General features: G+C 50.2%; 10 protein-coding genes and 1 non-coding gene across 11 annotated transcripts; 8 read left to right on the top strand and 3 right to left on the bottom strand.

Moving 5' to 3' along the window:
• The first annotated feature begins 597 nt into the window (after positions 1-597).
• On the top strand, positions 598-1,856 carry BDV37DRAFT_119128 (uncharacterized protein). Its single transcript, XM_032078551.1, has 2 exons — positions 598-914; positions 975-1,856. Exons 1-2 carry the CDS (start codon positions 834-836, stop codon positions 1,788-1,790), a joined length of 897 nt encoding a protein of 298 aa, XP_031941465.1. The 5' UTR covers positions 598-833; the 3' UTR covers positions 1,791-1,856.
• Positions 1,857-2,348: 492 nt separating this feature from the next.
• On the top strand, positions 2,349-3,868 carry BDV37DRAFT_119119 (thiolase family protein). Its single transcript, XM_032078550.1, has one exon. The coding sequence runs from the start codon at positions 2,575-2,577 to the stop codon at positions 3,814-3,816; it is 1,242 nt and encodes a 413-aa protein (XP_031941464.1). The 5' UTR covers positions 2,349-2,574; the 3' UTR covers positions 3,817-3,868.
• Positions 3,869-4,117: 249 nt separating this feature from the next.
• On the top strand, positions 4,118-5,438 carry BDV37DRAFT_283187 (mitochondrial 54S ribosomal mL50 protein; the record flags this gene model as incomplete). The annotated part of the gene is made up of 3 exons (XM_032087244.1): positions 4,118-4,563; positions 4,672-5,098; positions 5,163-5,438. The coding sequence occupies 3 exons, from the start codon at positions 4,118-4,120 to the stop codon at positions 5,436-5,438; spliced, it is 1,149 nt and encodes a 382-aa protein (XP_031941463.1).
• A 134-nt stretch (positions 5,439-5,572) lies between these two features.
• On the bottom strand, positions 5,573-6,732 carry BDV37DRAFT_119112 (uncharacterized protein). The gene is made up of 2 exons (XM_032078549.1): positions 6,652-6,732; positions 5,573-6,587 (listed from the first exon to the last, which is right to left on the bottom strand). Exons 1-2 carry the CDS (start codon positions 6,669-6,671, stop codon positions 5,684-5,686), a joined length of 924 nt encoding a protein of 307 aa, XP_031941462.1. The 5' UTR covers positions 6,672-6,732; the 3' UTR covers positions 5,573-5,683.
• A 152-nt stretch (positions 6,733-6,884) lies between these two features.
• On the top strand, positions 6,885-9,140 carry BDV37DRAFT_248303 (putative protein kinase C substrate). The gene is made up of 3 exons (XM_032081982.1): positions 6,885-7,038; positions 7,215-8,162; positions 8,214-9,140. The coding sequence occupies exons 1-3, from the start codon at positions 6,927-6,929 to the stop codon at positions 8,864-8,866; spliced, it is 1,713 nt and encodes a 570-aa protein (XP_031941461.1). The 5' UTR covers positions 6,885-6,926; the 3' UTR covers positions 8,867-9,140.
• An 866-nt stretch (positions 9,141-10,006) lies between these two features.
• Positions 10,007-11,345, bottom strand: BDV37DRAFT_283184 (kinase-like domain-containing protein; the record flags this gene model as incomplete). Its single annotated transcript, XM_032087243.1, has 4 exons — positions 10,007-10,185; positions 10,236-10,706; positions 10,760-11,079; positions 11,128-11,345. The coding sequence occupies 4 exons, from the start codon at positions 11,343-11,345 to the stop codon at positions 10,007-10,009; spliced, it is 1,188 nt and encodes a 395-aa protein (XP_031941460.1).
• A 1,510-nt stretch (positions 11,346-12,855) lies between these two features.
• Positions 12,856-13,629, top strand: BDV37DRAFT_283183 (alpha/beta hydrolase; the record flags this gene model as incomplete). Its single annotated transcript, XM_032087242.1, has 1 exon — positions 12,856-13,629. One exon carries the CDS (start codon positions 12,856-12,858, stop codon positions 13,627-13,629), a length of 774 nt encoding a protein of 257 aa, XP_031941459.1.
• Positions 13,630-14,089: 460 nt separating this feature from the next.
• BDV37DRAFT_t111 lies at positions 14,090-14,181 on the top strand. Its single transcript has one exon. It is a non-coding gene; the product is annotated as a tRNA-Tyr (tRNA).
• Positions 14,182-17,839: 3,658 nt separating this feature from the next.
• BDV37DRAFT_119049 (uncharacterized protein) lies at positions 17,840-18,317 on the bottom strand. The gene has a single exon (XM_032078547.1). It carries the CDS (start codon positions 18,211-18,213, stop codon positions 17,887-17,889), a length of 327 nt encoding a protein of 108 aa, XP_031941458.1. The 5' UTR covers positions 18,214-18,317; the 3' UTR covers positions 17,840-17,886.
• Positions 18,318-18,356: 39 nt separating this feature from the next.
• On the top strand, positions 18,357-19,567 carry BDV37DRAFT_119053 (GFA family protein). The gene has a single exon (XM_032078548.1). It carries the CDS (start codon positions 18,501-18,503, stop codon positions 19,560-19,562), a length of 1,062 nt encoding a protein of 353 aa, XP_031941457.1. The 5' UTR covers positions 18,357-18,500; the 3' UTR covers positions 19,563-19,567.
• Positions 19,568-20,090: 523 nt separating this feature from the next.
• Positions 20,091-22,041, top strand: BDV37DRAFT_271654 (putative topoisomerase family protein TRF4; the record flags this gene model as incomplete). Its single annotated transcript, XM_032084748.1, has 3 exons — positions 20,091-20,638; positions 20,701-21,391; positions 21,454-22,041. 3 exons carry the CDS (start codon positions 20,091-20,093, stop codon positions 22,039-22,041), a joined length of 1,827 nt encoding a protein of 608 aa, XP_031941456.1.
• Between the last annotated feature and the right edge of the window lie 40 nt (positions 22,042-22,081).

Genomic DNA, 22,081 nt, shown 5'->3' with positions numbered 1-22,081 from the left:
TTTCACTCATAGGACATACCGAAGACTACTTCTGGGGGTACACCGCAGAGTGAACAGTCGACGTCGACTGCAGTCCTGTACACACACTACACCAAGTTCGAGACTAATCAAACCCCCAGGATTAACAAGCTGGTTCAGCCACTCGTGCTCATTGGATGCCTGAATTCCCGGTAACCCCGTTGGGTAAGCGTCCCCATTGGTATCATTGATCGTACATGCACGTTGGATATATATCGATGTATTGTCTTCGAAGCAAGTCGGAGTAAAGAAAAGCCAGCCCCTTGCATGGTCTGTAGAACGATTGGTCCTTGGATTGAGAAAACCATGAGTCACAAGGTCAACCAGGAGGAAGAGAAATGAAAACAAGCATGGCAGCAAATAACAACAAAGGCGATGATCAAGCACTCCACATGTTGTTTCCCCCCACTAAGACGTGGTTGATTAACTCCGGCTGAGGATAATCCAGGCTAAATATGGGGTGGGCCGCTTTCCCTCATTGGGGGCTACCCGTCCCACGCTAAAACGTTCGGGTCCGATGCAGGTGTAACTGAGTGATATCGCCAGACTGCTTCCGTTCTCACCCTCCACTCCCTAGTGTCTATCTTTCCCCGTGGGTTGTTGACCCTACTACTCACTGAGTTACTGGATATGATACAGTAACCTCTATTTATCCAACAATCCCGCCGTTGTTTCTGGAGACTCCATTCGCTAGAGTCTCCTGGAGGCCGCCATCACCTGTGTTCTTGGCCATCGGAGCTGAATGGTCCTGCATTCAACGCGGTCCATACCTTTACATTCTCTCATCTACCACGGAACTAGACCACTGAAGGGACATGTTCGGTTTCTCGTCCAAACGTCCAAGGGGCCATGAAGAGCTTGCCGATTTTGCAAGTAGCGCCATCCACGAGAGAAAGGTTTGTTTGCCTCTGGTTCTGTCGCTTCCATGGCCCTGCTGCTGACAGTTGAGCATGTAGAAACACCGTTCTTTAGCTCTCCGCACATCCCCACACTGCTCTCAGAAACTCACCTCTACCGAAGCGAACCAAGCTATTGCGGAGTTCGGTTTATCTACGTTGACGCCGGTGGAATCCTCAGATGATGACGATGGGAGTGTCAGACAGAGAAAGCACGTGCGCGCCGGCTTGACTCATAGTAAGGGGGAGCTGCCTCACCAGGTAGCCCATTGTCATGCTTCCAATACAGCAATGGATATAGACCACGACAGAGACATGCTGCCGCCGACCGGTGATTGCACCCAGTACCCATGGCCAACCAGTGCACGCGGCAATGAGGATATTCAACCGTCCCCCATCCCTCACAGTCTCGTTAACCAGTATCTGACCATCAGTGAGCGACATGCTGCAACTTCCGCGTATGGGTATTTCCCCCCAATGACGAGCGATCATGATTCTACGCCGTCTACACGCCACCCGACTTCTCAGAGCGCAACTCCATCTTGCTTTGATATTCCGCGCCCCCCCAGCCCAGTCAGTGACAGTGAAGATGCGATGGCAAGCATCAAAGACACTGCGAGTGACGTGGATATGGCCTACAACCCGTCTCGCCCTGCCTCATTCTCTCCCTCCATATGGATAGGGACGGAGCGGAGCTCGCCCAACATGCAGGAGGCCATACCGTCAATTGACAGTGCGAGAGACTCGCTATCGGAATGCAAGTCAAAGAATGCGTCAAGCAAGAAGAAAATCACTATCTCCATGGGCTTTCGAGCCGACTGTGAAAAGTGCCGGTGCAAGGTGCCAGGCCACTACAGCCATATCATCCGCACCTAATATGGCTCTACGGTTCCCCGCAACTGTCATGATCAATATCCCCTGTACATTATTCCGTTTGTTGATACCCGGATTGGAAAGGAGTTATCGAGTGGGTAATGAGATCCATTATACATGATGTCGTTTTTTTTTCAAGGCGTTGGGGAAGGTGGGGTTGGCTTTATCCAATTTACTATTAAGGTGGCAATGGGCTTGTGCATAGCGAAGTTTATTTTGAATGGAGAAAAGACCATGAAGTCCGGATGTCCGCGTATTCTGGGTAAATCAGCGGCCAACTTAAGTTCCTTGTGGAATACCCATCTTCCGACAAATCGTTCCGATGCGGCTGACATAAGCGAGTCTATCCGACGCACGGAACGGAGGGATTCTCGCGGTCAAACGACCAAGACTCCGGGGATAGGTCCTTCATCACCATCAGTTTTTGGTCAAATTCATGAGTACTTTGCTGTTCACGCAGATACGAATGGTCAGAGAGCGAACAGACAGCGTCCACAGTGGCCGTGTTACCAGGGAGATGCCTATTCGTAGTATTTAAGGTGACCGACTCCAAATGATAAGATCGGATCTCCACACTGTTCCCCAGCCTGGGCGGCAGAAGCCTTAGCCGATCTTCGTTGCCGGCAGTTTGGATGGCAAGCTCTCAAGGGCCATGTCCACTTTCAGAGGGCCCGCTCCCGGAATTATGTCCGGCAACCGATCCTTTTTCATATAAATGTTCTTCTTCCTCTTCTTTCCCCGGAATTCAGCTTGTTGTGCGCGTTGACATCCACTAGAGTCTATCAAGATGGCATCTCCAATTCCCCGGGGCCTCCGCCAGGTCCTCCAGAAGTCCCCCAATGACATTGTGATCCTTTCCTCCCTGCGTACCCCCGTTACTCGTGCGAAGAAAGGCGGTTTCAAAGATGCGTACCCCGAAGAGCTCCTCGCCAATGTTCTGAAGGCTACCCTCGAAGCGAACCCCAAACTCGACCCCGCCCTGATCGAGGAAGTCGCCATCGGCTCCGTTCTCCAAGAGCTCGGCGGTGCGAAGGCTGGCCGTATGGCTCAGATCCACGCCGGCTTCCCTCACACGGTTCCATTCCATACCATCAACAGACAATGTTCGTCTGGTCTCGCCGCTATTACCGCGATCGGCAACGGAATCAGGGCAGGTGCCCTGAACATTGGTGTCGGTGGCGGAATGGAGTCCATGACCCGGAATTACGGATCTCGCGCGATCCCCACCGTGCTCTGGCCCGAGCTCAAGGAGTCGCCGTCGAAGGACTCTCGGGATTGCATTATGCCTATGGGTCTTACCTCCGAGAACGTTGCTTCTCGTTATGGTATCTCGCGGGAGGATCAGGATGTCTTCGCCGCGGAGTCGCACAAGAAGGCTACTGCTGCGCAGAACGCTGGTCTGTTCGACTCGGAAATTGTGCCGGTCAAGACCCTCTCCTTTGACCCTGAAAACCCCGATGCGCCCCCGAAGGAAATTACCGTCACTAAGGATGACGGGGTCCGCCCCAACATCTCCGTCGAGAAGATGGCCAGTCTGAAACCAGCCTTCTCCCCGACTGGTGCCAGCACCGCCGGAAACAGCTCGCAGGTCAGCGACGGTGCTGCCGCTGCACTTCTCATGCGCCGTTCCACCGCGACCGAACTTGGACTGACATCCTCTATCAAGGGTCGCTGGGTCGGCACCGCTGTTGCTGGTTGTGCTCCCGATGAGATGGGCGTTGGACCCGCGGTTGCGATTCCCAAGCTCCTTCAGCAGCTTGACATGAGCGTTTCAGATGTCAACATCTGGGAGATCAACGAGGCCTTTGCCTCCCAGGCGCTCTACTCGGTTCGTAAGTTGGGTATTGACGAGGCCAAGGTCAACCCGAAGGGTGGTGCTATTGCCATCGGTCACCCGCTCGGTGCGACTGGAGCTAGACAGCTCGCCACTCTCCTGCCCGAGCTGGAGCGTACCGGCCAGGAAGTTGGTGTGGTCAGCATGTGCATTGGAACGGGTATGGGAATGGCTGGTATGTTTGTTCGGGAGTAGACTTGTAAAGATTAATGGCCGACTTTAATATCCTATGAGCGAGCGTATATGCATGTACATATGAATTGAAAATTTTCAAGCTTCTATAAAATACCTTCACCAAGACACTACGTATTTCATAATGTCTATACTTTTAATGCTCGATTTTTGTGTAATATTTTCTCAATGTGAACGCGAGCCATGAAATGCCAAGCCCCGGGCGACAGTCCACGTGACCGAGTGCATGGAAGAACCTCCGAACGGGAATCCTGAAACTTTTCGAATGCTGGCTGAAGTCCGCAATTCGTATCACACCACCGCCATGCGTCCCTCATTGCGGCTGTTAAACCTGGAGGTATCGTCCCTCCAGGGCTCTCGGACCCTCTACGTCTGCTCAGTGTGCAGACAAGAAGCACGCCCACGCCCATTGGTCGCCCGGCAATTCCTGCGCAATGCGTCCAACGCAACCCCGATCACCGAACGAGTGCGCCGCAAGATCTGGGGTACAGACAACCCGCCCGGTTTGAAGGATCCCTATGGGGGAGAAGGAGTTCTGGAACGGAAATTTAGGAAAGACCAGCCGGCTAGACAGGAGGAGGAGCCGGAGAACCTCGCCCAGGCCTCCGAACAAACTCAGGTCGAGAATGAAGCGGAGCTCGCTGCCGCTGAGGCGTATGAGCCGGCAACCACATGGGAGGGACTTCCGCGTGTGGGCCACTTGGGCAGGTGGTCCGACTTGCCTCCTACTGAGGCTGACGGATATGAATCGTACGTGTCCCTGTCGTTTCGCGGACTCTTGGGGTCACGCCCGAGTCAAGCTGTTTATGCCGGTCAATGGGACGGAATAGAGGCAGACTCTGACTAACTGGCATGTAGATTTATGCTCAAAAAGAAAGTCACCAAGAAGGGTCAAGTGTCCCTAGCCGCCCACCAAGCAGCAGTCGAAGTTTGCCTGATGCACGCCCTGAACAAGCCTTTGTCGAAGGTTTGCGATGTCGTCGAGCACGATAAGTCGGTTTTCAAGATGCTCTGGAAGTGCAAGATCCAGCCCGGCCAGTGGAGCCAGGCCGTGGTCTATCCTAGCAAGGAAGCCGAAAAAGCCCTCGTTTATATCTTCGAACAGATCGGCGGTCAACCAGAGCCTGCCGTTGCACAAGAGACCGCGGAGGCCGAGGAGGCCGTCGAAGAGTCCAAGTGGGAAGACCTCATGCCGGAGGTGAATGTTCCCTTCTTCGGATACGCTGATGTTCGGGACAAGGGCTTCCTGTCTCTCCCATTGGACGACCCTGCTACGAAGTTCGCTGTAAGTGCTTCCATCTGTCCCTAATTCGTTGCGTTATGCGGTTGCTAACTCAGTCATGCCATAGTTCTTGAAGCGGTTCTCCCAGCTGAGCGGCCACTACCTCCCGGATCCTGTCGTTCACTCGGTTGCCAACGTTGGACAGGTAGTTGAATACATCCAGTCGGCTCTTAACCCCAAGCCTAAGAAGCTGGCAGATTACCTGGCCAACAGCCAAGGTCTCCACAACCTGCCCAACGTCAAGGTCTTTGCCAAGAAGCAGAAGCCAATGGACCGGGACGAGGAGTTGGGCCGGAAGAAGGTCATCGAGGCTGAGCTTCGTTCCAGAGGGCTTATTGAGTAGGTTGCTGAACGACATGAGCCCATTGTTTAGTCACCGTTCTTGTAGCATGTTAATTGCAGGATATTTTGTACTATAGAAATGAAAACCTTAGTTTATCTTATGTTACTAATGTAACTATACATGTACAAATCTCATCTATCCCAAAAATGTAAAAAAAAAAGAATATCAACATTAACCGGTCCAGTAGCCGATATAAGCAGCCCAAGCAAATCCGTACGCCGTCGAGCCAATTGCGCTAAACCCAATCACTTCCTAGAGCCTGCAGGAAGAGTAAAGCCCCTGGTCATAAAATCGGTGTTCTTCATTTTGCCGTCTTTGGAGTCCTTCGTAAAGAGACTATTCAGATTATCATTCAGACCCATCATCTTCCGCCGCTTCTTCTTTTCATTCTCCTCCTCCAGGACCCGGGCAGTCAGCATCGCCGTCGCCGCATGTTTAATGCCATCCGACGCACGAGGCTTAGGAGTAGATGTATTGCTGCGACTAGCACCCTCCGTCTCAGCAGAATCCCCATTAGCCTGCTTCTTGCGCTTCTTCGACCCAGCCGCTTTCTTCAGCGAATGCGTCAACCCCTGCTCGGCCAATTTCTGCGCCCGCGCCACAAGCTGCTGCTTCTCCTCACTTTTCGTCGGTAAAATAGGAATGACATTCTCCTCCGTGTACGATTCATTGCACTGCAGACACTTATCGCCCTTCAGCTGGCGCACTGCCTCCTCAGAGAACACATGACCGCAGGGCACAAGATAGACGGCCTTGACATTTGGCCCGAGCTGCTTAGCAGTGACTGGGCAAATCCAACCCTCTTGCTTGTCGAGCTTAGTCGAGGGGTGTTGGTTTTGTTCGGTGTCGATCTCGAATTTCAGCTCGACTACGTCCCGGAGGCCCTTCACCCGTCCGCCGAGGATCTCTTCGCAATCGGCCTTGGAACTGATTCCTTCGATCTCTTCGCCAGGAAGGAGGAATTTGAGGATAGCGTCTTTGTTATACATGTTCCCGACGCAGTCGGCCACTATAGGACGCATTAACGGCTTGTGGGACAGAGGACATGTCGTCCAGTAGTGTTCTTGGAGTTCGCGCTGGGCTTCTTTGACTTGAGCTGTGCTGGGGGCGCGCGCGGCTTCGCGGACGAGCTCGCGGCGGGTGGGGATACTGTCGTTCAAGCGTTAGATTTTCCCTCCTGCATATCCTTAGATAAATGGGACGGTATACTCACCTTCCACCGTCATTACCCATATTTCTTCACTGGTTTAGTATAGAAGAAATCAAGAATCTAGAAATGCGGCCGTGAGTAAAGTAAAGCGAACTTCTATCGGCAATTTCGCCGCCTTGATAACGGCGGCTGACTAAGAGAGGGTCCGCCCTCCCCAGATCTAGTTTAGTCCAGAATCGCATACAAGCTAAAGGTGGCCAGAAGCTCTCTCCGCATTTGTATACGACGTTTGTTCGGTACACCCGCATTGGCGCGATAAAACGCTCAATGCTCCCATCATGATACTGCCTCAGGGATCGCTGTTCTTCGTGAGCTTGGCAGCATGCTCGACCGCCGTTGTTGCGGCGAGTAACGACGGCTCCGCACGTCCTCGGGGTGTTGGGCCCGAATGTGAGTGGATGTTCTTCTATTGTTTACTTATGCGTTAAAGTTTTGTTTGGATTGGCCATACTGTTTTGGCCTTGGTGGTGTATGATCTGTGGTTTTCTTGTTGTGGTTTTTGGGTGTGTTTTGCTGGATTATGCTGGTGCATACAGGGCTAACATGGTGGTGTTGTTTGGAACTAGTCGCGAAGTTCTACAAGGACACCGACACATTCACCTGTATCTCGCACCCCGCTATTAAGGTCCCCTTTTCCGCCGTCAATGATGACTACTGTGATTGTCCGGATGGTAGTGATGAGCCCGGCACTTCGGCCTGTGCTCATCTATCCAATAACTCGCCGTTGACGGCCGCTGACCGTCCTGGGAATAACGACCTCGATCTGACGCTATCCCTGCCCGGGTTCTACTGCAAGAATAAAGGTCACAAGCCTTCCTATGCGCCCTTCCAGCGGGTCAATGATGGGATCTGTGACTATGACCTATGCTGTGATGGGAGTGACGAGTGGGCTCGTGTCGGGGGCACCAAGTGCGAGGACAAGTGCAAGGAGATTGGCAAGGAATGGCGAAAGAAGGAGGAGAAGAGACAAAAGTCGATGACGACTGCGCTGAAGAAGAAAAAGGAACTGCTGACTGACGCCGGAAGGCAGCAGAAGGAGGTCGAGGAGAGCATTAACGGACTGGAGGTTCAGATCCAGGGCCAGGAGATCAAGCTCAAGGGTTTGGAGGCTGATCTGGAGGAGATCGAGAAGCAAGAGCGGAGCAAGGTGGTGACAGGCAAGAAGGCGGGCAAGGTCAATGTGCTTGCCCAGGTCGCCAAGGGCCGAGTGGAGGAACTCAGAACTGCGTTGGCTGAGGTCCGTAAGGAGAGGGATGAGACTCGCTCTCGCGTCAAGGAGCTCGAGGAGATTCTCTCCAAGTTCAAGGTCGAATATAACCCAAATTTTAATGACGAGGGTGTCAAGCGCGCTGTGCGCAGCTGGGAGGAATATGCCGCTAGAGGTACCTCTGAAGGCCTGGAGAACGCTGCCCGTGACCGTGATCTGGATGAGATTGCCAAGCCCGATGACGACAAGTCTGGCGTCAACTGGGAGCAATGGGAGAATGAAGAGGATGGATGTGAAGCCAATCTTGGTATGTATTTTGGGTATAGGGTTCCCATTATGGATATTAACTGTAATCTAGTCTACCAACTGGCAGCCTATCTGCCTCCCTCTCTTGTGAACTTCCTTGAGGACAAGGTTCTCTCCATCCGAGGTTTCCTCGAGAAGAACGGCGTCCTGCCTACGAAAGACGAGGGCTCCGCCTCCGAGTCCAAGGCAGTCACCGAGGCCCGTGACGCCGTCAATGCAGTCCGCAAGTCCATCGAAGATTTGAAGAGGCAGGTAAAGGATCACAAGGAGGATCTCGATACGGACTACGGTGTGGGATCCATCTTCCGTGCTCTGAAGGGCGTCTGCATCCAAAAGGATGCCGGAGAGTACACATACGAGCACTGCTTCTTGGATCAGACTAAGCAGATCCCGAAGAAGGGCGGATCAACGGCACGCATGGGCAACTTCGTTCGCATTGGATCTGTCACCATTGATGAGCTCAACGAGTCCGGCGAGATTGTCCCCGAGGAGAGGATATCTCTCGAGTACGCCAAGGGACAGACGTGCTGGAACGGTCCTGCTCGGTCCACGAGCGTCGTCTTGCAGTGTGGCGAGGAGAACGAGATTCTGAAGATTGCTGAAGACGAGAAATGCGTCTATTCAATGCTCGTCAACACCCCTGCCGTGTGCCCAGGAGGAGAGGAAGACGTCCATGCAGCCTCGGGCCGCAAGGATGAACTGTGATGTGACAGGTTAGCAGCGCATATATATACCGAGTTTCTCTAAGCATTGTTGTCTTTCCTTTTCTGTTTTAGGTCCTCGCGTCTAGCCTATTTCTCGCCGCTTTGTACTTCCTGAATAGATCGCCACATGCCCTGAGCAGATCACTGAACTGGGCTAAATAGATAGAGAGATGGCGTGAGGGAGGTAGCTTCAATGGAATGCTTACTCTAGAGGAGTGACACTTCTATTCCTGTTGTTCGGCTTCTTTTCTTAGTCTAGCTATCTTAGGTGTTCTAGTATGGCTCATGGCTTGTCCAGTAAAAAGAATAATAGAGCTCGGCTCGGTCCAATGCATTTATAACGCTCTGAATTAGTTTTTTTTTTTTTAAAAAAAAAAAAATAGAATGATATGATAAGTACAAAATAGTAAAACTTGATAGTAGAAAGGCAATTCTTCTCTTGATCACAGGACCCCACAGAGAAATTTACAGGACACATTACACGCGTAATGTAAGGCATCTATAGGGGTGGGCAATGTTCTCTAGTGTAAGGTTAGCGTGTCCCGGCCCGGAGCAGCGCCCCGGTAGATCGTCCGCTAGCCTTGGAATCAGCGGCCCTCCTGGCAGTTGCTAGTCACTGCCAGAGCCACGGAGATCCCTCGGCCGTTGGCCCAAGAACGTCCAACATTTTAATATCTCTCCATAGAGGTCTATTCTTCATAATGGATTGAGAATTTTGGAGTATTTGTTTCTCTTACATAATCTGAACATTGGCTCGATCGCGCTCTTTGCCCCCTATTCTATCTACCTGCTGTCGTGGCTACACAAATCTAGAATGGCTTATTGTCCGACGGTGACCTCCCGTAGACCCGGCCAACTTTGGCTGAAAGTGTTCAGTCACCATCAAACCTGGTTCGATAGATACGGCCTTCTGGCCGCGAGCCAATCGATAATGAGCAAGAGCGTCTTTAAATAATCGTCTTGTACCTAGTATTATCAAATTAGAGGGAATAGGGTCACACCAACGGGAATGAACTCTTGATGTTCGCTCGATCGTCTTTTGTGCTCCTTTGCACCAAAACGCTTGCCCTCCTTCCGATGGCTCAAACTTGCAGCCCCGTGGACCTCCACCCATATCTTAACAGATAGAAATTGCGGTCTGTTACTGGGAATTTAGCCAGGGATCCGATAGAAGTTCGCGGGCGCTGTGTCTTTCCTCCGGATCCCATCGTAACATCTTTCTAATGAACTGCATGAGCATCTTCTTGTTTTCACCCTCAAGGTACTCCTCCAAGTCCTCTAATGAGTAAGGCGGTACTTCTACTATCGCTTTCCATTGCCCTATTCACGGAGTTAACTGAAGTTCTAATGCTCGATTAGGAGAGAATCACCCATGGAATCCCAGTACTTTTGGCTCTGGGGAGACCGGCGAAGGAAATTAAGTGGTGGAGGGCCCAACATAGCCATCATTTCAGCGAGAAGGTGTACATCTGACTGGCTCCCGTTAGGGTCTCTACCATCAAATAGATGGTGGTCTTCGAACAGGTCCCAGACCAACACTCCCACGTTCCATATATCGACTTTTGACGTCCAATTCATCCCAAGGATAACTTCAGGCGCACGATAGATTTCTGGCTGTATCAATCCCTCATGCACGTCCCCAAGTCTTGCTTCGCCGAAGTCTGAGAGAAATGGCATTCCGAAACCACGCCAACCCTTCTTCCGGAGGAACGGCCGAGACTGGTAGACAGTATAGGAGCCATCAGTCTTTCGCGGGCTAGGCTCAGTTTCCTCCTCCTTTTCCCATTCGCGATAAATGGAATCATCCTTAGCACCAATGATAATATTTTTAGCTTGTATATCTACGAAAATATTAGCAATGGCCCAACCTAACGGTCTTCAGAGAGCCACAAACCAGTATGTATTACATGGGCTTCCGTGTGTAAATAATCCAGCGCAAGTAACAGCTGTTGTAGTGCTCCCTTCAGCAAGTCCTCCGGAAGACTCTTCGGGTTCAAAGTTGCCTGAAAATGTAAAAGGCTCGTTAAAAGCGGCTCATAAACAATGCACTGATGGTTACCACGAGGTCCCGTGATTTTGAACTCCTCGATCATTTTACGGACGAGAGCGCTGCCGGGATGATGTGTCTTCACGGTGGAAAGGTGTCTAAGAACTCGCACTTCTCGATCCTCCGACCCGCAGATGTAAATCTTCAGTGCGATATACCGATGTTGACTGGCCAAATTTAGCTCTGTCTATTTGAGACAACACGGTCACAAGTACCAGAGATCACGACAAAACCAGACAGTTGAATTTGCGCCAAACCCCAACTTGGTGAGGACTTGATATCTAGAAAGAAAAACATCTCCAAGTTTGACTGGATAAAACAGGCCTCGATTATATGCGGGCAGCCGCTCCTCTTCAATTTTTAGGGTGGAGTCTAGTATGGGAAACCCGGACGGCCGCCCAAGGAACCGACGAAAGTAAGAGAAGCGATTCATAGTCAAGGTACTTTCATTAAAATTGGAAAATATCTACTCAACTCGGTTTCTGTTCTAAGAATGTTTGAAGGGATGGGCTGAAGTTCAAGTCTCAGGTGCCTTTCAATAACGGTATGGACATGTTGTAGTCACGTGCCTACGGTGGACTAAATCGGGATTCCGAACAAACTATGAATATGATATTCCTTACGATCAGCCCCGTGCTATTATACCAACTCATTAGGTCGATAATAAGGTTAGCCTTCCTTTTTGACTTGATCATGCGATATTTTACCGCCTTGGAGGGCCTTTAGGGGCTGCCAGTACTAAATCTTTAGGGGCCCTTTAGCGCTCTAGGCCTCCCGGGGTACCCTAAAGCTAAAGCTAGTCGTTCAGTTGCGACCCAAGCCACACTGACTGATACGGCTTTTTCTTGACTCTGGGGTCCTTCACATTCAATTAGTGGTTGTTTTGGTGGATGGAATTCTATCTCGTACTGCAGTTTTCTCTTCCCTTGCACAGTTGTCAATGCTCAACGCCCACTGTGCGCCGTTTTTGTTTTATTTCTTCACATGCTCTAGCGTGACATTGCCCACAATCGTGTAGAATCGCTTGATGACAGAAGTCATGTCGTTCCAGATGTAGGCATCAAATGATGTCCAGAGGAGTTGATGTCGAGAGCAACTAACGAATCAATATGATTCGTCTAGGGAACTGTTTCTCTGGGGACACTTTGTGGCTTGCATTTTCTAGAACCAGACTAGGTTTTGCTAGTAGGTTGCAACCCGAAATCTAAAAACCAAGATGGGCGGACTTCACACTATTAATTGAATATCTGTCTATATTCAACGTCAGGAAACACCCACATGCAGCAGTACAGAGGTTTCCAGGTCTATAGCCACAGCGAAGGGTATTCCAGATAAGAGCTAAGGCCATAGCAGTGGTCAGTGATCCATGTCATATTGCGGAAGCGATTGGACGCCAGTTTCCACTAGCGGCCTATACCCTAGACCCTCACGATCGCGGCCATCCTTGTCGGGACAAGTAATAATATTATCGCTTATGGCTTTATTTATCCCTTCAAATCCGGGGTCTGGATCATGTAAAATACTGTACTTTGGGTTTCACCCGAAGGGTGGTATAGTTATGACAACCTACAGTTGTCAACATGCTCAAAGAATCTCACCTCATCCTGGCCGATTGTGTCCCACCCTTCATGCACGTTAATGAAGGGAACAAAGAATCAACCAACACAACAATCTTGGCGGATGAACTAACGGGGTGTTGCCTCTCTTTCTCACTGGACCAGAACCTCGCCAGGAACAATAACGTATCCCAGTAGCGTCTCCCACTCCCCTCCCTATCCATAGGCAAACATAAAAGACAGAGATCAACCCTAACCTCCATACCCACCCCCAAACGACCCCCCCCAATATTTCTTTGCCCTCATCGATTCAAATCTTTCGTTTGCTATCCTTATCCCGCTATAAGTCTCCTCCGTGTCATATCATATCACCCATTCACCTTCAGAATGCTCAACTCCAGCCCCGCCATCGTTCTGCTCCACGGCGCTTTTCACACCCCAGCCCACTACGCGGAATTTACCTCCATACTCAGGTCCAAGGGCTATGAAGTCCACGTTCCCCGTTTACTTACTATGAACGGTGTCCGTCCCCCCAACGCAGATCTTTACTCCGGCTCGGATTACATCCGCAGCTATGTGGAAAGCCTCGTCGAGGCCGGCCGGGAGGTCGTCATGCTCATGCACTCCTACGGCGGCGTGGTCGGCACCCACGCCCTGGTGGGCCTAGGCGCAGAGACCCGAAAGCAACAAGGCCGGCAGGGCGGGGTCGTCCTGTTAATCTACCTATCAGCCTTTGCAGTCACGGAGAACAACTCCATGATGAGCGTCGTGAGGCGATTCGGGCATGAGGATCTGATACCCCTGGCGTTCGACATCGCCGAGGATTACAGTACAGCGAGCCGTGACCCGAAGAAGCTGATCATTGGGCCTGGTCGGTCGGATGAGGAGACCGACGCTTACGTTGCGGCTATGCAGCGTTGGAATGGGAAGGCGATGTATCAGAATGCGGAGCGGTGTGCTTGGAGGGAGATCCCCGTGGCGTATATCTATGCCACGGAGGATATGAATGTGCCGATGGACTATCAAAAGTGGTTTGTGGAGAAGATGCGCGAGGAGGGTAGAGAGGTTGAGACGGTTGAGGTCGAGACGGGGCACTGCCCTACTTTTACCAAGTTTGAGGAGACGGCGAAGATCGTGGATGGTCTTGTGAAGAAGCTTTGAAGGGTTGATGGCGTTGTCCTGTCCTTAGGTGCTCATAAGAAGTCCTGTATACTCAATTGACCTCCCGAGGCTCACAGCCAACCAGGCAAAACCTCTGCCTAGCTGACAATATCTCCATTAACTACGGTAAAGTGGGATGCAAAGAGTTTGAAACCGTCCATGTATTGCCGGATTTCACTGCCTTCCTAATTATACTATTTTGATTGGTAGAAAGCTGCAAACTGTACACCTTGGCCTCAATGCCTGGTATACCAGCTGTCTATCCCAATAGCTAGCGTCTCATTCTCTTCTGGGAGCTATGATTTAATATATAGATATATATGTATAGGTTCAAATACTGGATTTGGTGAGGTTCAAGTTGGTTTTAAATTTTTTTTTTTGTATCCTTCTCTACGAAGATAGTACATATGTGATCATTAGACTTAGATTACATTTAACACGTAGGATAAATACGTCTAAACCCCTGATGGTCTAGTTGGATATGACGTCTGGCTGTAATAGAATTCATAACCCTGTCATCAGAAGGTCGCTGGCTGATTCCGGCTCGGGGGACGACACTTTTGAGATTTGCCGGGTGGTGTATGTAGTCAATAGGGGTCATGATTTTATCCCATACAAAGTGTAGTTAGTGGGTTCGAATCCCACGGTCAAACGGTTAGTGCCGACCTTTTTGCATCCCACTATAACGGTCAACCTAGGACTATCCTTCGCACGACCAAGAGGCGCGAAGGTCTCCATCAGAAAAAGAATATCCTGGACCGTATCACATGGGTGCATTGTAACCATGCAGCCGCCCAGGGTAAGGTATACTTGCGTCTGGGCCGTGTATCTCCTGGAAGGGAATCAGAGAGAAGGCTATACCGTGATTTATATCCGTTGAGTCAGAAAGGTACATGAAGCCAGTAACATTTGGCCCTTGAATAGATCCGGTGACTTTATAGCATTGGGTACCTTTTGCCAGGGCTCTAGATCTCCATGCAGTGGATACTATAGTGTGTGACATTATCTGGGTGTCCTTGTTTCCAGCTCCTGCTGCCCGTTGCAAGAATGATTACTTTCAGTAAGATGATTGGAGTTGAGATTCAAGAGTTATTTTCACTTTAGTGGGTCCTAGGCCATAGACGTACTAGGGTTTCTAGAAGAAGATAGTAACACTTCTAGTTAAGATTATTAAGATAAGGACGGCATGGTTGTCGAGTTACTATAGCCGGGATTCTCGCATTCTTTAAGGCAACTATATAGAAACATCCGTTGCAGACAACATAAGTTCTCATTAAATAGACTCTAGTTATGGGTGGAAAAATCAAAGCGACTAACGAGCTTCCAAGGATGTAATATCTCGAGGCAAGACTATACAGACTCTACCCTTAAACTTGAACTTATTCTACGTACAGGTTTCAAAGCTTGGATGCCAGGGTTGAGATATATTCGGCCGAATCCTTATCTTTGCGCCTACAGGCATAGATATATCTTACAGTAGTGGCAACAGGTTTCGCTAGCAAGATGTCCTATAACTCGTTAATCACACTGCATCACAGCCAACAGTCTACATCTGCGTAGGTACCACTAAATAAATCCCTATAAGCACTACTGCATTCCCCTGTCATTGGAGACATCACTTGCGTACTCAAATGTCACAAAATACCATAAAAGAACCAGACCGTCGCAGGGACATACAATCTTCATCATCACTACAGAGACACCTACACGCAAAGAACAAGCAAGCAAACACTACTCGGCAGGAAATCAATCTTCAGAAGCAAAAAAAGTATGTTCAAAAAGTAAAACGAGAAGGTAAAGCCATCATCATCATCACCATCAGTCATAACCGCATTTCCACCCAACTTCTATCCCCGACGAATCAAAGTAGCAAGGAAAGAACACTGCACTTCATCCCATCCTCGTTGGTGCCGCACGTCGATCGATCGCAGGGAAGTCACGGTATCACTGTCGGCTGCAGCGTGGTTCTTGTCTTGAGGATGGTCGGACCGGTGTCAGGGGTGATGTATTTAGTGCTGGTGTTCGATGGTTAATTTCTACGTTCTATCCCAGGAGTTTATGAGAGATAGATAGGTGGGTGCATACCTTGCACTGGGAGCAGTTGCAGGAGTTGCAGTCGCCGGAGCAGCAAGAGTTGCAGTTGCAGGGAGTCATGGTTGCAGAGGGATTGGTATGAACGGGATTGTTCGAAGGAATGAAAGTAGAAGAGTAGTTTGATTCTGAGAGAGTGGTCGTCTGATTCTATCAAGGTACTCAAGCTCGAGCAGGCAGGAGTGAGGTTTATATATCTTCAGGTCACCGCCGATCAAGGCCAGTTTCCTACCCAAGGCCAAGATACAGTTCAGAACCCCCACCAATCCATCGACCCCCATCAGCCACGCATGATACTGGACGTCTGCTGACCAAGGTCGCAAAAAGAAAAGAAAAGAAAAGAAAAGCCAAGGAAGACAAAAAGCAGGTTGATACACCCGAAACCCGCATGGTTGGACATAGGTCGACAGGTACCCCCCACCATGGCCGAAAGTTTGCTTCCCTTAGTATCATCGGACCATTTGAATGGACTCGCGCTGGCAGGAGTGGGGTTTGATCGGGGCGCTTGCAGAGACGACGATCTGCGTTATTTTTCTTTTGCATTTGGTGACCCTCCTTCGCTGAGGTCATGGGAGCTTGCGATGGAGGGTGAGATACTCATAGATCGGCAACATGTACGACGGTTTTGATGTGATTATAGGTTGTCTTTTGCTTGTCCCGGTGAGGAACGCATGGATACGTTGCCGGAACTATCTGGCGATGATGCTACAGCACTAAACTATCTATCCTGTGCTGTCGGAATACAGGAGATGACCATGTTGCTCTGTTGGAGGGTCTTCCGTCATGCCACGTTGTGGGTGGGAGTGGGGAGGTCTTGGGAAGTGAGGCAGCTAGTGAGAGACTTTTGCGCTGCTGTTCTTGAGGGATTTGATTGATGGACGGAGTTACTAGTAGGTTCTTTCTTTCGTTTTGTCCGATTGTGGAGCTGGGAAACTTGGAACCTTGCAGCTATCTATGATGTCTGGGTGGTTTCCTTCATGCATGTCACACATGCGTGGCTTTGTCTGGGAGGTGGGGGAAGTAGAATCTCGATTTTGAAGCTGCTTTCTGAGAGCACGGCCGGTACAAAAAGTGATTCAATAGAATAAAAGAGATCAATATGTTGGTCTATCTCAGTAGAATCTCAAACCCTATCTAATCACTACCTTTTCTTCACCTTGAGTTGTACCGTAGCTGTTTCCTGTGATCTTTGAAACAAGAAGCATCGAGCTTTAACACAGATAATGGACCGCAAAGCCATCTGATTAGCCTTCTCCTGGAGGTTATTGGTCCACAGCCCCGGTGATGGTTCCATGGTCCTTGGACTGGCCCGAGAAGCCCCGTCGATATGAGTTGCGTTACGCGGATGTCGTCCGCTGCAAAAGACCAACAGACGAGAAAGCCGCCGAAGAACGGTTTCACACCGGCCCACGCGCGGGTGCCGCAGGAAAAGAAGAGAAAAAGTTACGTTGGTGGATTATGCAGGAAATCTTCGGACGGTTCCGAGGTCAAAGTAAGTTGGAATGGGGGCATGTTCGGAGGGTAAGGGGAAGAGAATCGGGTGATCGAATCGGAGGCAACGACGATAGCAAAACTCTACAGCGGAAAAGAGAGAATCTTGTCAACATTGCGGTTTGAAGTTACTGGACATACCCAATCTCTGTATACAAATGTGATCCCATGATCCCGACATACCCCGCCTTTTGGGTGCCTGAGGACAACCAGTCACGAGAGGCATGGGCCCTACATACACTCAGAGGAACGTTTCCAGAGAGGTAGACTGAAAGGATTTCCTACGTTGAGAACTACTGCCAGGTACTCTCAATGATAATGGTGACTCAATCTATTCTTGCTTGAATTGAAGCCTATCACTGTATTCAGATACACACACGAAACCCCATCCCTGCAACTCCGATTCCAATTTAATGCATGATCTTCTCACAGCGAGTCAACAGGCGTTCCACTTATTTCTGCCAGAGGATAACAGTCAGTGAAATCACTACGACCCAGGTAAACCGGAGATCCAGGACACTTACGGGGCACTGGCACTGGCCGGCGGGGCACTGGCAGGAGGCGCCACAGCTGCAACCGTGATCGGAACCTATTAGGGTCAATGATTAGCAAAGTCGTATTTCTGGATTAGCAATCGCAGAACAGGGCTAAACTCGAATTCTAGTCGAGGAGGAATCATATCTTGGGCAGGGAAATGCAGATGGGCGAGAAGCGAGGATATGGGACAAACAACCCCGCTATTACCCCACCAATAAAGGGACAAAAAAGCAACGACGGAGTTACGACTAACCCATGGTGTATGGAAGGACGGTGTTTGATTTCCTTTTTAAAAAAAAAAAAAAAAGATCGAAAGTGATCGTTCTCGTAGGCAGATGATTTGGAGGAGACTTGAGAGAGGAGTTGAGAGAGCGAGGTGGAAGGGTCGTATTTTATAGGTGTGAAAAGGGTATTTATAGCCGCGGCGACGGATGCGTCTCTTTGATTGAATCTCCATCGCCCCATCGAACCCGCTCCCCTCTCAGTAGGGCGCTTGGACACGAGCCCATTTCTACGTGACAATTTCTCAGCTTAATTCACCCGTTTAATCCCCACTGACCACACAAAACCGTTATCCTCGTGCCTGCGTGTACACGGAGGCCTGAAAAGCTGCCAAAACCGGACACGGGAAGGCATACTGTGTAGATCCAAGATCATTATTAGTGACGTTCCTTAACCAGTACAAATAACAAAATCCTATACAGAGACCACCCTACAGTGCACCGTATCACAGCCACTATCTCATCGCCAACATGCACAATGACGAGGTGATCCATCGCATCTCGTGCTTGTGTGGAAAAGCGGCACAAGAGGTTGTACTAGGGGCAGACCCTAGTGTCCTCAATTTATGTCACTGTACGGCGTGTAGGGCAATCACAGGGCAACTATATTCTTCATATCATCTTCTACAGACTCGTCCATGGAACATCGACCGCTTCTGCGAATATAGACAATCCGCCGGCACCAGCCGATATTTCTGTAGGACCTGTGGCGCCCATGTATTTGCGCATCTGGAGCATACAGGACAGTACTTCGTCGCAGCCGGACTGATAGTGGAGGGGCCTCGTCGAACCAAAACCATACGGCATTGGCGAACGAGGGATACTCAGGATGGCGGTCTGGCTTCCTTTCTTCCCGGTGATTCCAAGGAAACAGTGTCCGCATGTTGGCTTGAGCTCGGTTCCAACAACCAACCCAAACATTCCGCCGAGATACCGCCGGCGGACGACAGGAGTCAGAGCTTGCGAGCTCGTTGTCACTGTGGGGGTATTGTGTTCTACATCACTCGACCAGACTCCACTTCCGTTCAGCCATCCTCCCCGTGGCCGGACCTGTTAGTCCCTTATTATAAGAGCTCATCAGAAAAAGCCCAGGATGTGAAATGGTGGCTTCGAGATAGAAGCTCCCGGTACTTAGCTGGAACCTGTGCCTGTCGATCTTGTCGGCTGGCGAGCGGATTCCCTATTCAAGCGTGGGCATTTATCCCCAAATCAAATCTTGTCAACGCCAGCGGGTCACCTTTGGTGTTCACTGAGACTACGATGCAGCGGTATGAAAGCTCTCCCGACATTTATCGAGAATTTTGCAACCGCTGTGGTGCGACAATCTTTTGGCATTGTAAAGAACGGCCGCTAGTAATAGACGTGAGTGTCGGGTTACTTCAATCCAACCACGGCACCAGAGCTGAAGAATTATTGGAATGGTATCCTGGGAGAGTGAGCTTTGCAGAAATGGCAGGGGATCCGCCGTTAATGCAACGGTTGGAGTCTGGGTTGAAGGGGTGGTCGGAGAAGCAGGGAATCGGCGGGAAATGAGTGTTCTTTCTTATACTCTCGTGGATGTATTGTTAAAAACGAGCAAGGGTAATCCACTTTCACCGCCTACCCAATCAAGGTCTGGTATGTCGCCCAAAAAAAAAAAAAAAAAAAAAAAAAAAAAAAAAAAAAAAAAAAGGAAAAAAAAAAAAGAAAAAAAAAAAAAAAAAAAACGTAAAAAAGTTCCGCGTAAATGATTTCGTGACGCTGCAACTAGCCGTCTTCCTCACATTGACCGTGTCGCCTTTTCATTTCCGTCCTTTTTATTCGCAACGCCCATTACACAGGGGCTCCATTGTCATGCCACCACCATTCCAGTTCCGCGGCAATGACCGGCGGTCACAGAATCACCAACCCAAGCCTGAATTCACATTTCGCTATTCGCGACCCCCCACGTCCGAGCGGCCGCTCCTCCGATCGAAAAGAGAAACTACGCCAGAGCTTTTGGTTGCCCCGGAAAATGGCGATGAGAAACCTGCACTGAAGTTTGCGCCTCTGGAGAGCCTCAGCGATAGCGAGGAGGCTGACATGGACGTGTCCTCCGATGAGAATGACGACGAGTCGCGTCCTCGCAAGAAACGCGCTCTCGAGTCGAACAACTGCAACACCCCTGCCTCAGCGCCCACACCACCCCCCGCGCCCAAGTGGTCTAACCCAGATCCATATACAGTTCTACCGCCACCAGATGAAACTCAGTCAAAGAGAGTGGACGTGGTCAAGCTGATCCGGAAGGCTCGGCTAGCTGCTAGCGCGCAACCAGCGAAAACGGATGCAGTAGCAGACAACGAAGACTTCATTTCGCTAGGGGGCCTGGTGGACGAGGAAGAAAGCAAATACCAGCCTCCGCAGGACGCGCCCATGGGCCCAAGGAGCCAAATGCAAGGAAGAGATTCTGCGATTGGAAGCCGGAAGAGAACACATGACGATGAATTAAAGGGTGTTTCGAAGAAGACGGGCAAGCCTCTGAATAAGTATTACTCGGATGGCTCAATCATTGACGAGTGGAGAGTGCGCCCGTCGGAGACCGGCGCGCCTTGGTTCAACCATATGACGCCTACATTGCACTTGGGTACAAGGTCGGTCCTAACCAGCATACTCTACCCCAATATATCAGTCGCATCCTAACAAACTAGCACAGGCTGCACAACGAAATTCTGTCCTTTTATCATTGGGTGAAACCAGTGCAATACGAACAGATTGTCCGAGCGGACTTGATTGAACGACTCCAGACTGCCTTTCAAAGCAGATATTATGGCGTGCAGCTTCGTGCATTTGGTTCGTTCGCCTCAGGGTTATACCTTCCAACTGCCGATATAGATCTAGTTCTGCTTTCCTCCAACTTCATGCGTCATGGTATCAAAACGTTTGGTGAACGAAAGGGGCAGATTTACGCCTTCTCTGCATTCCTCCGGAATTTAGACATCGCTGTACCCGGCTCAATAGAGACGATCGCGCATGCTCGGGTTCCCATCCTGAAGTTTGTGGATAAAATGACTGGCCTGAGAGTGGACTTATCGTTCGACAACGATAGCGGACTGGTCGCCAACAACACTTTTCAGCAATGGAAGTGTGAATATCCGGCCATGCCCGTTATTGTTTCGGTGATTAAACAATTTTTGTTGCTTCGAGGGCTGAACGAAGTCCCTTGTGGCGGCTTGGGAGGATTCTCTATCACCTGTCTTGTGACAAGCCTTCTACAGCACCTTCCACATGGCCCTACGTCGCAAAATCTAGGCAGTGTCCTCATGGATTTCTTCGAATTTTATGGTCATGACTTTGACTATGAAACGGTTGGTATACGGATGGATCCGCCAGGCTATTTCAACAAGGTAAGCAAGAGTCCTAAACGTTCCATTGTAAGAACGTTTCATGGCTGACTTCTCTTTGACAGAGAGTGTACAAAGTCTACCGGGACAACAAGGATGCGCGCCTCTCGATCGAGGATCCAAATAACGCCGACAACGATGTTTCCGGAGGAACACGCGAAATAGCTTTGGTTTTCAAATCATTTAGGGATGCGTATCGCCTTTTGAAAAGCCGCATGGTTTCGATGGCTATGGCAGGAGACCAACAAAACAGCATTTTAGAATCCATTATCGCAGCAAACTATGATGAATACACCGAGCAAAGATGGCAGCTGCGCCAAGTCTTCCAGACACACCCCAGATTCGCGCAGTATCAAGCTCCACCCTCGCCTCCTCCACCTCCTCAAAGCCCTCCACCGGCGGATTCGGCTCCTCCTCCACCATTGCCGCCCAACTCTCCACCTCCCTCCCAGGAGCCCAAGGAGAAGTTAACCAAGCTGCAAAGGAAACAGCAAGCCTCGCGGGAACGTGCCGCGCGTCTGAAGCGATTGCGGCCCGACTTGACTTCCGTTCCAGATTCTATCACCAATGAACAAGCCTTGATTGTCGGCGGCTATAAAAGCCAGTCTGACATGGACAAAGATCTCGCCACCCGCGAGAAAGAAATGAAGTAGTGAGCCGAGACCAATGGCATTCGTGGAGTGTCGAGTTATG

The sequence above is a fragment of the Aspergillus pseudonomiae genome (assembly GCF_009193645.1).
Source record: "Aspergillus pseudonomiae strain CBS 119388 unplaced genomic scaffold BDV37scaffold_33, whole genome shotgun sequence".
NCBI classification, from domain to species: Eukaryota; Fungi; Ascomycota; class Eurotiomycetes; order Eurotiales; family Aspergillaceae; genus Aspergillus; species Aspergillus pseudonomiae.
The sequence above is the reverse complement of the archived record's forward strand: the minus strand, read 5'-3'. Positions and strand labels throughout refer to the sequence as shown.

What these genes read in the sequence shown, in the direction of transcription:
- BDV37DRAFT_119128 (XM_032078551.1), top strand. Translation starts at nt 834, where the DNA reads ATGTTCGGTTTCTCGTCCAAACGTCCAAGGGGCCATGAAGAGCTTGCC. An exon ending in GCGCCATCCACGAGAGAAAG is followed by an intron (nt 915 to 974) that starts GTTTGTTTGCCT and finishes TTGAGCATGTAG; the next exon opens with AAACACCGTTCTTTAGCTCT.
- BDV37DRAFT_119119 (XM_032078550.1), top strand. Translation starts at nt 2,575, where the DNA reads ATGGCATCTCCAATTCCCCGGGGCCTCCGCCAGGTCCTCCAGAAGTCC.
- BDV37DRAFT_119112 (XM_032078549.1), bottom strand. Translation starts at nt 6,671, where the DNA reads ATGGGTAATGACGGTGGAAG. An exon ending in ATGGGTAATGACGGTGGAAG is followed by an intron (nt 6,588 to 6,651) that starts GTGAGTATACCG and finishes CTTGAACGACAG; the next exon opens with TATCCCCACCCGCCGCGAGC.
- BDV37DRAFT_248303 (XM_032081982.1), top strand. Translation starts at nt 6,927, where the DNA reads ATGATACTGCCTCAGGGATCGCTGTTCTTCGTGAGCTTGGCAGCATGC. An exon ending in TCGGGGTGTTGGGCCCGAAT is followed by an intron (nt 7,039 to 7,214) that starts GTGAGTGGATGT and finishes GTTTGGAACTAG; the next exon opens with TCGCGAAGTTCTACAAGGAC. An exon ending in TGGATGTGAAGCCAATCTTG is followed by an intron (nt 8,163 to 8,213) that starts GTATGTATTTTG and finishes ACTGTAATCTAG; the next exon opens with TCTACCAACTGGCAGCCTAT.
- BDV37DRAFT_119049 (XM_032078547.1), bottom strand. Translation starts at nt 18,213, where the DNA reads ATGGGGCGATGGAGATTCAATCAAAGAGACGCATCCGTCGCCGCGGCT.
- BDV37DRAFT_119053 (XM_032078548.1), top strand. Translation starts at nt 18,501, where the DNA reads ATGCACAATGACGAGGTGATCCATCGCATCTCGTGCTTGTGTGGAAAA.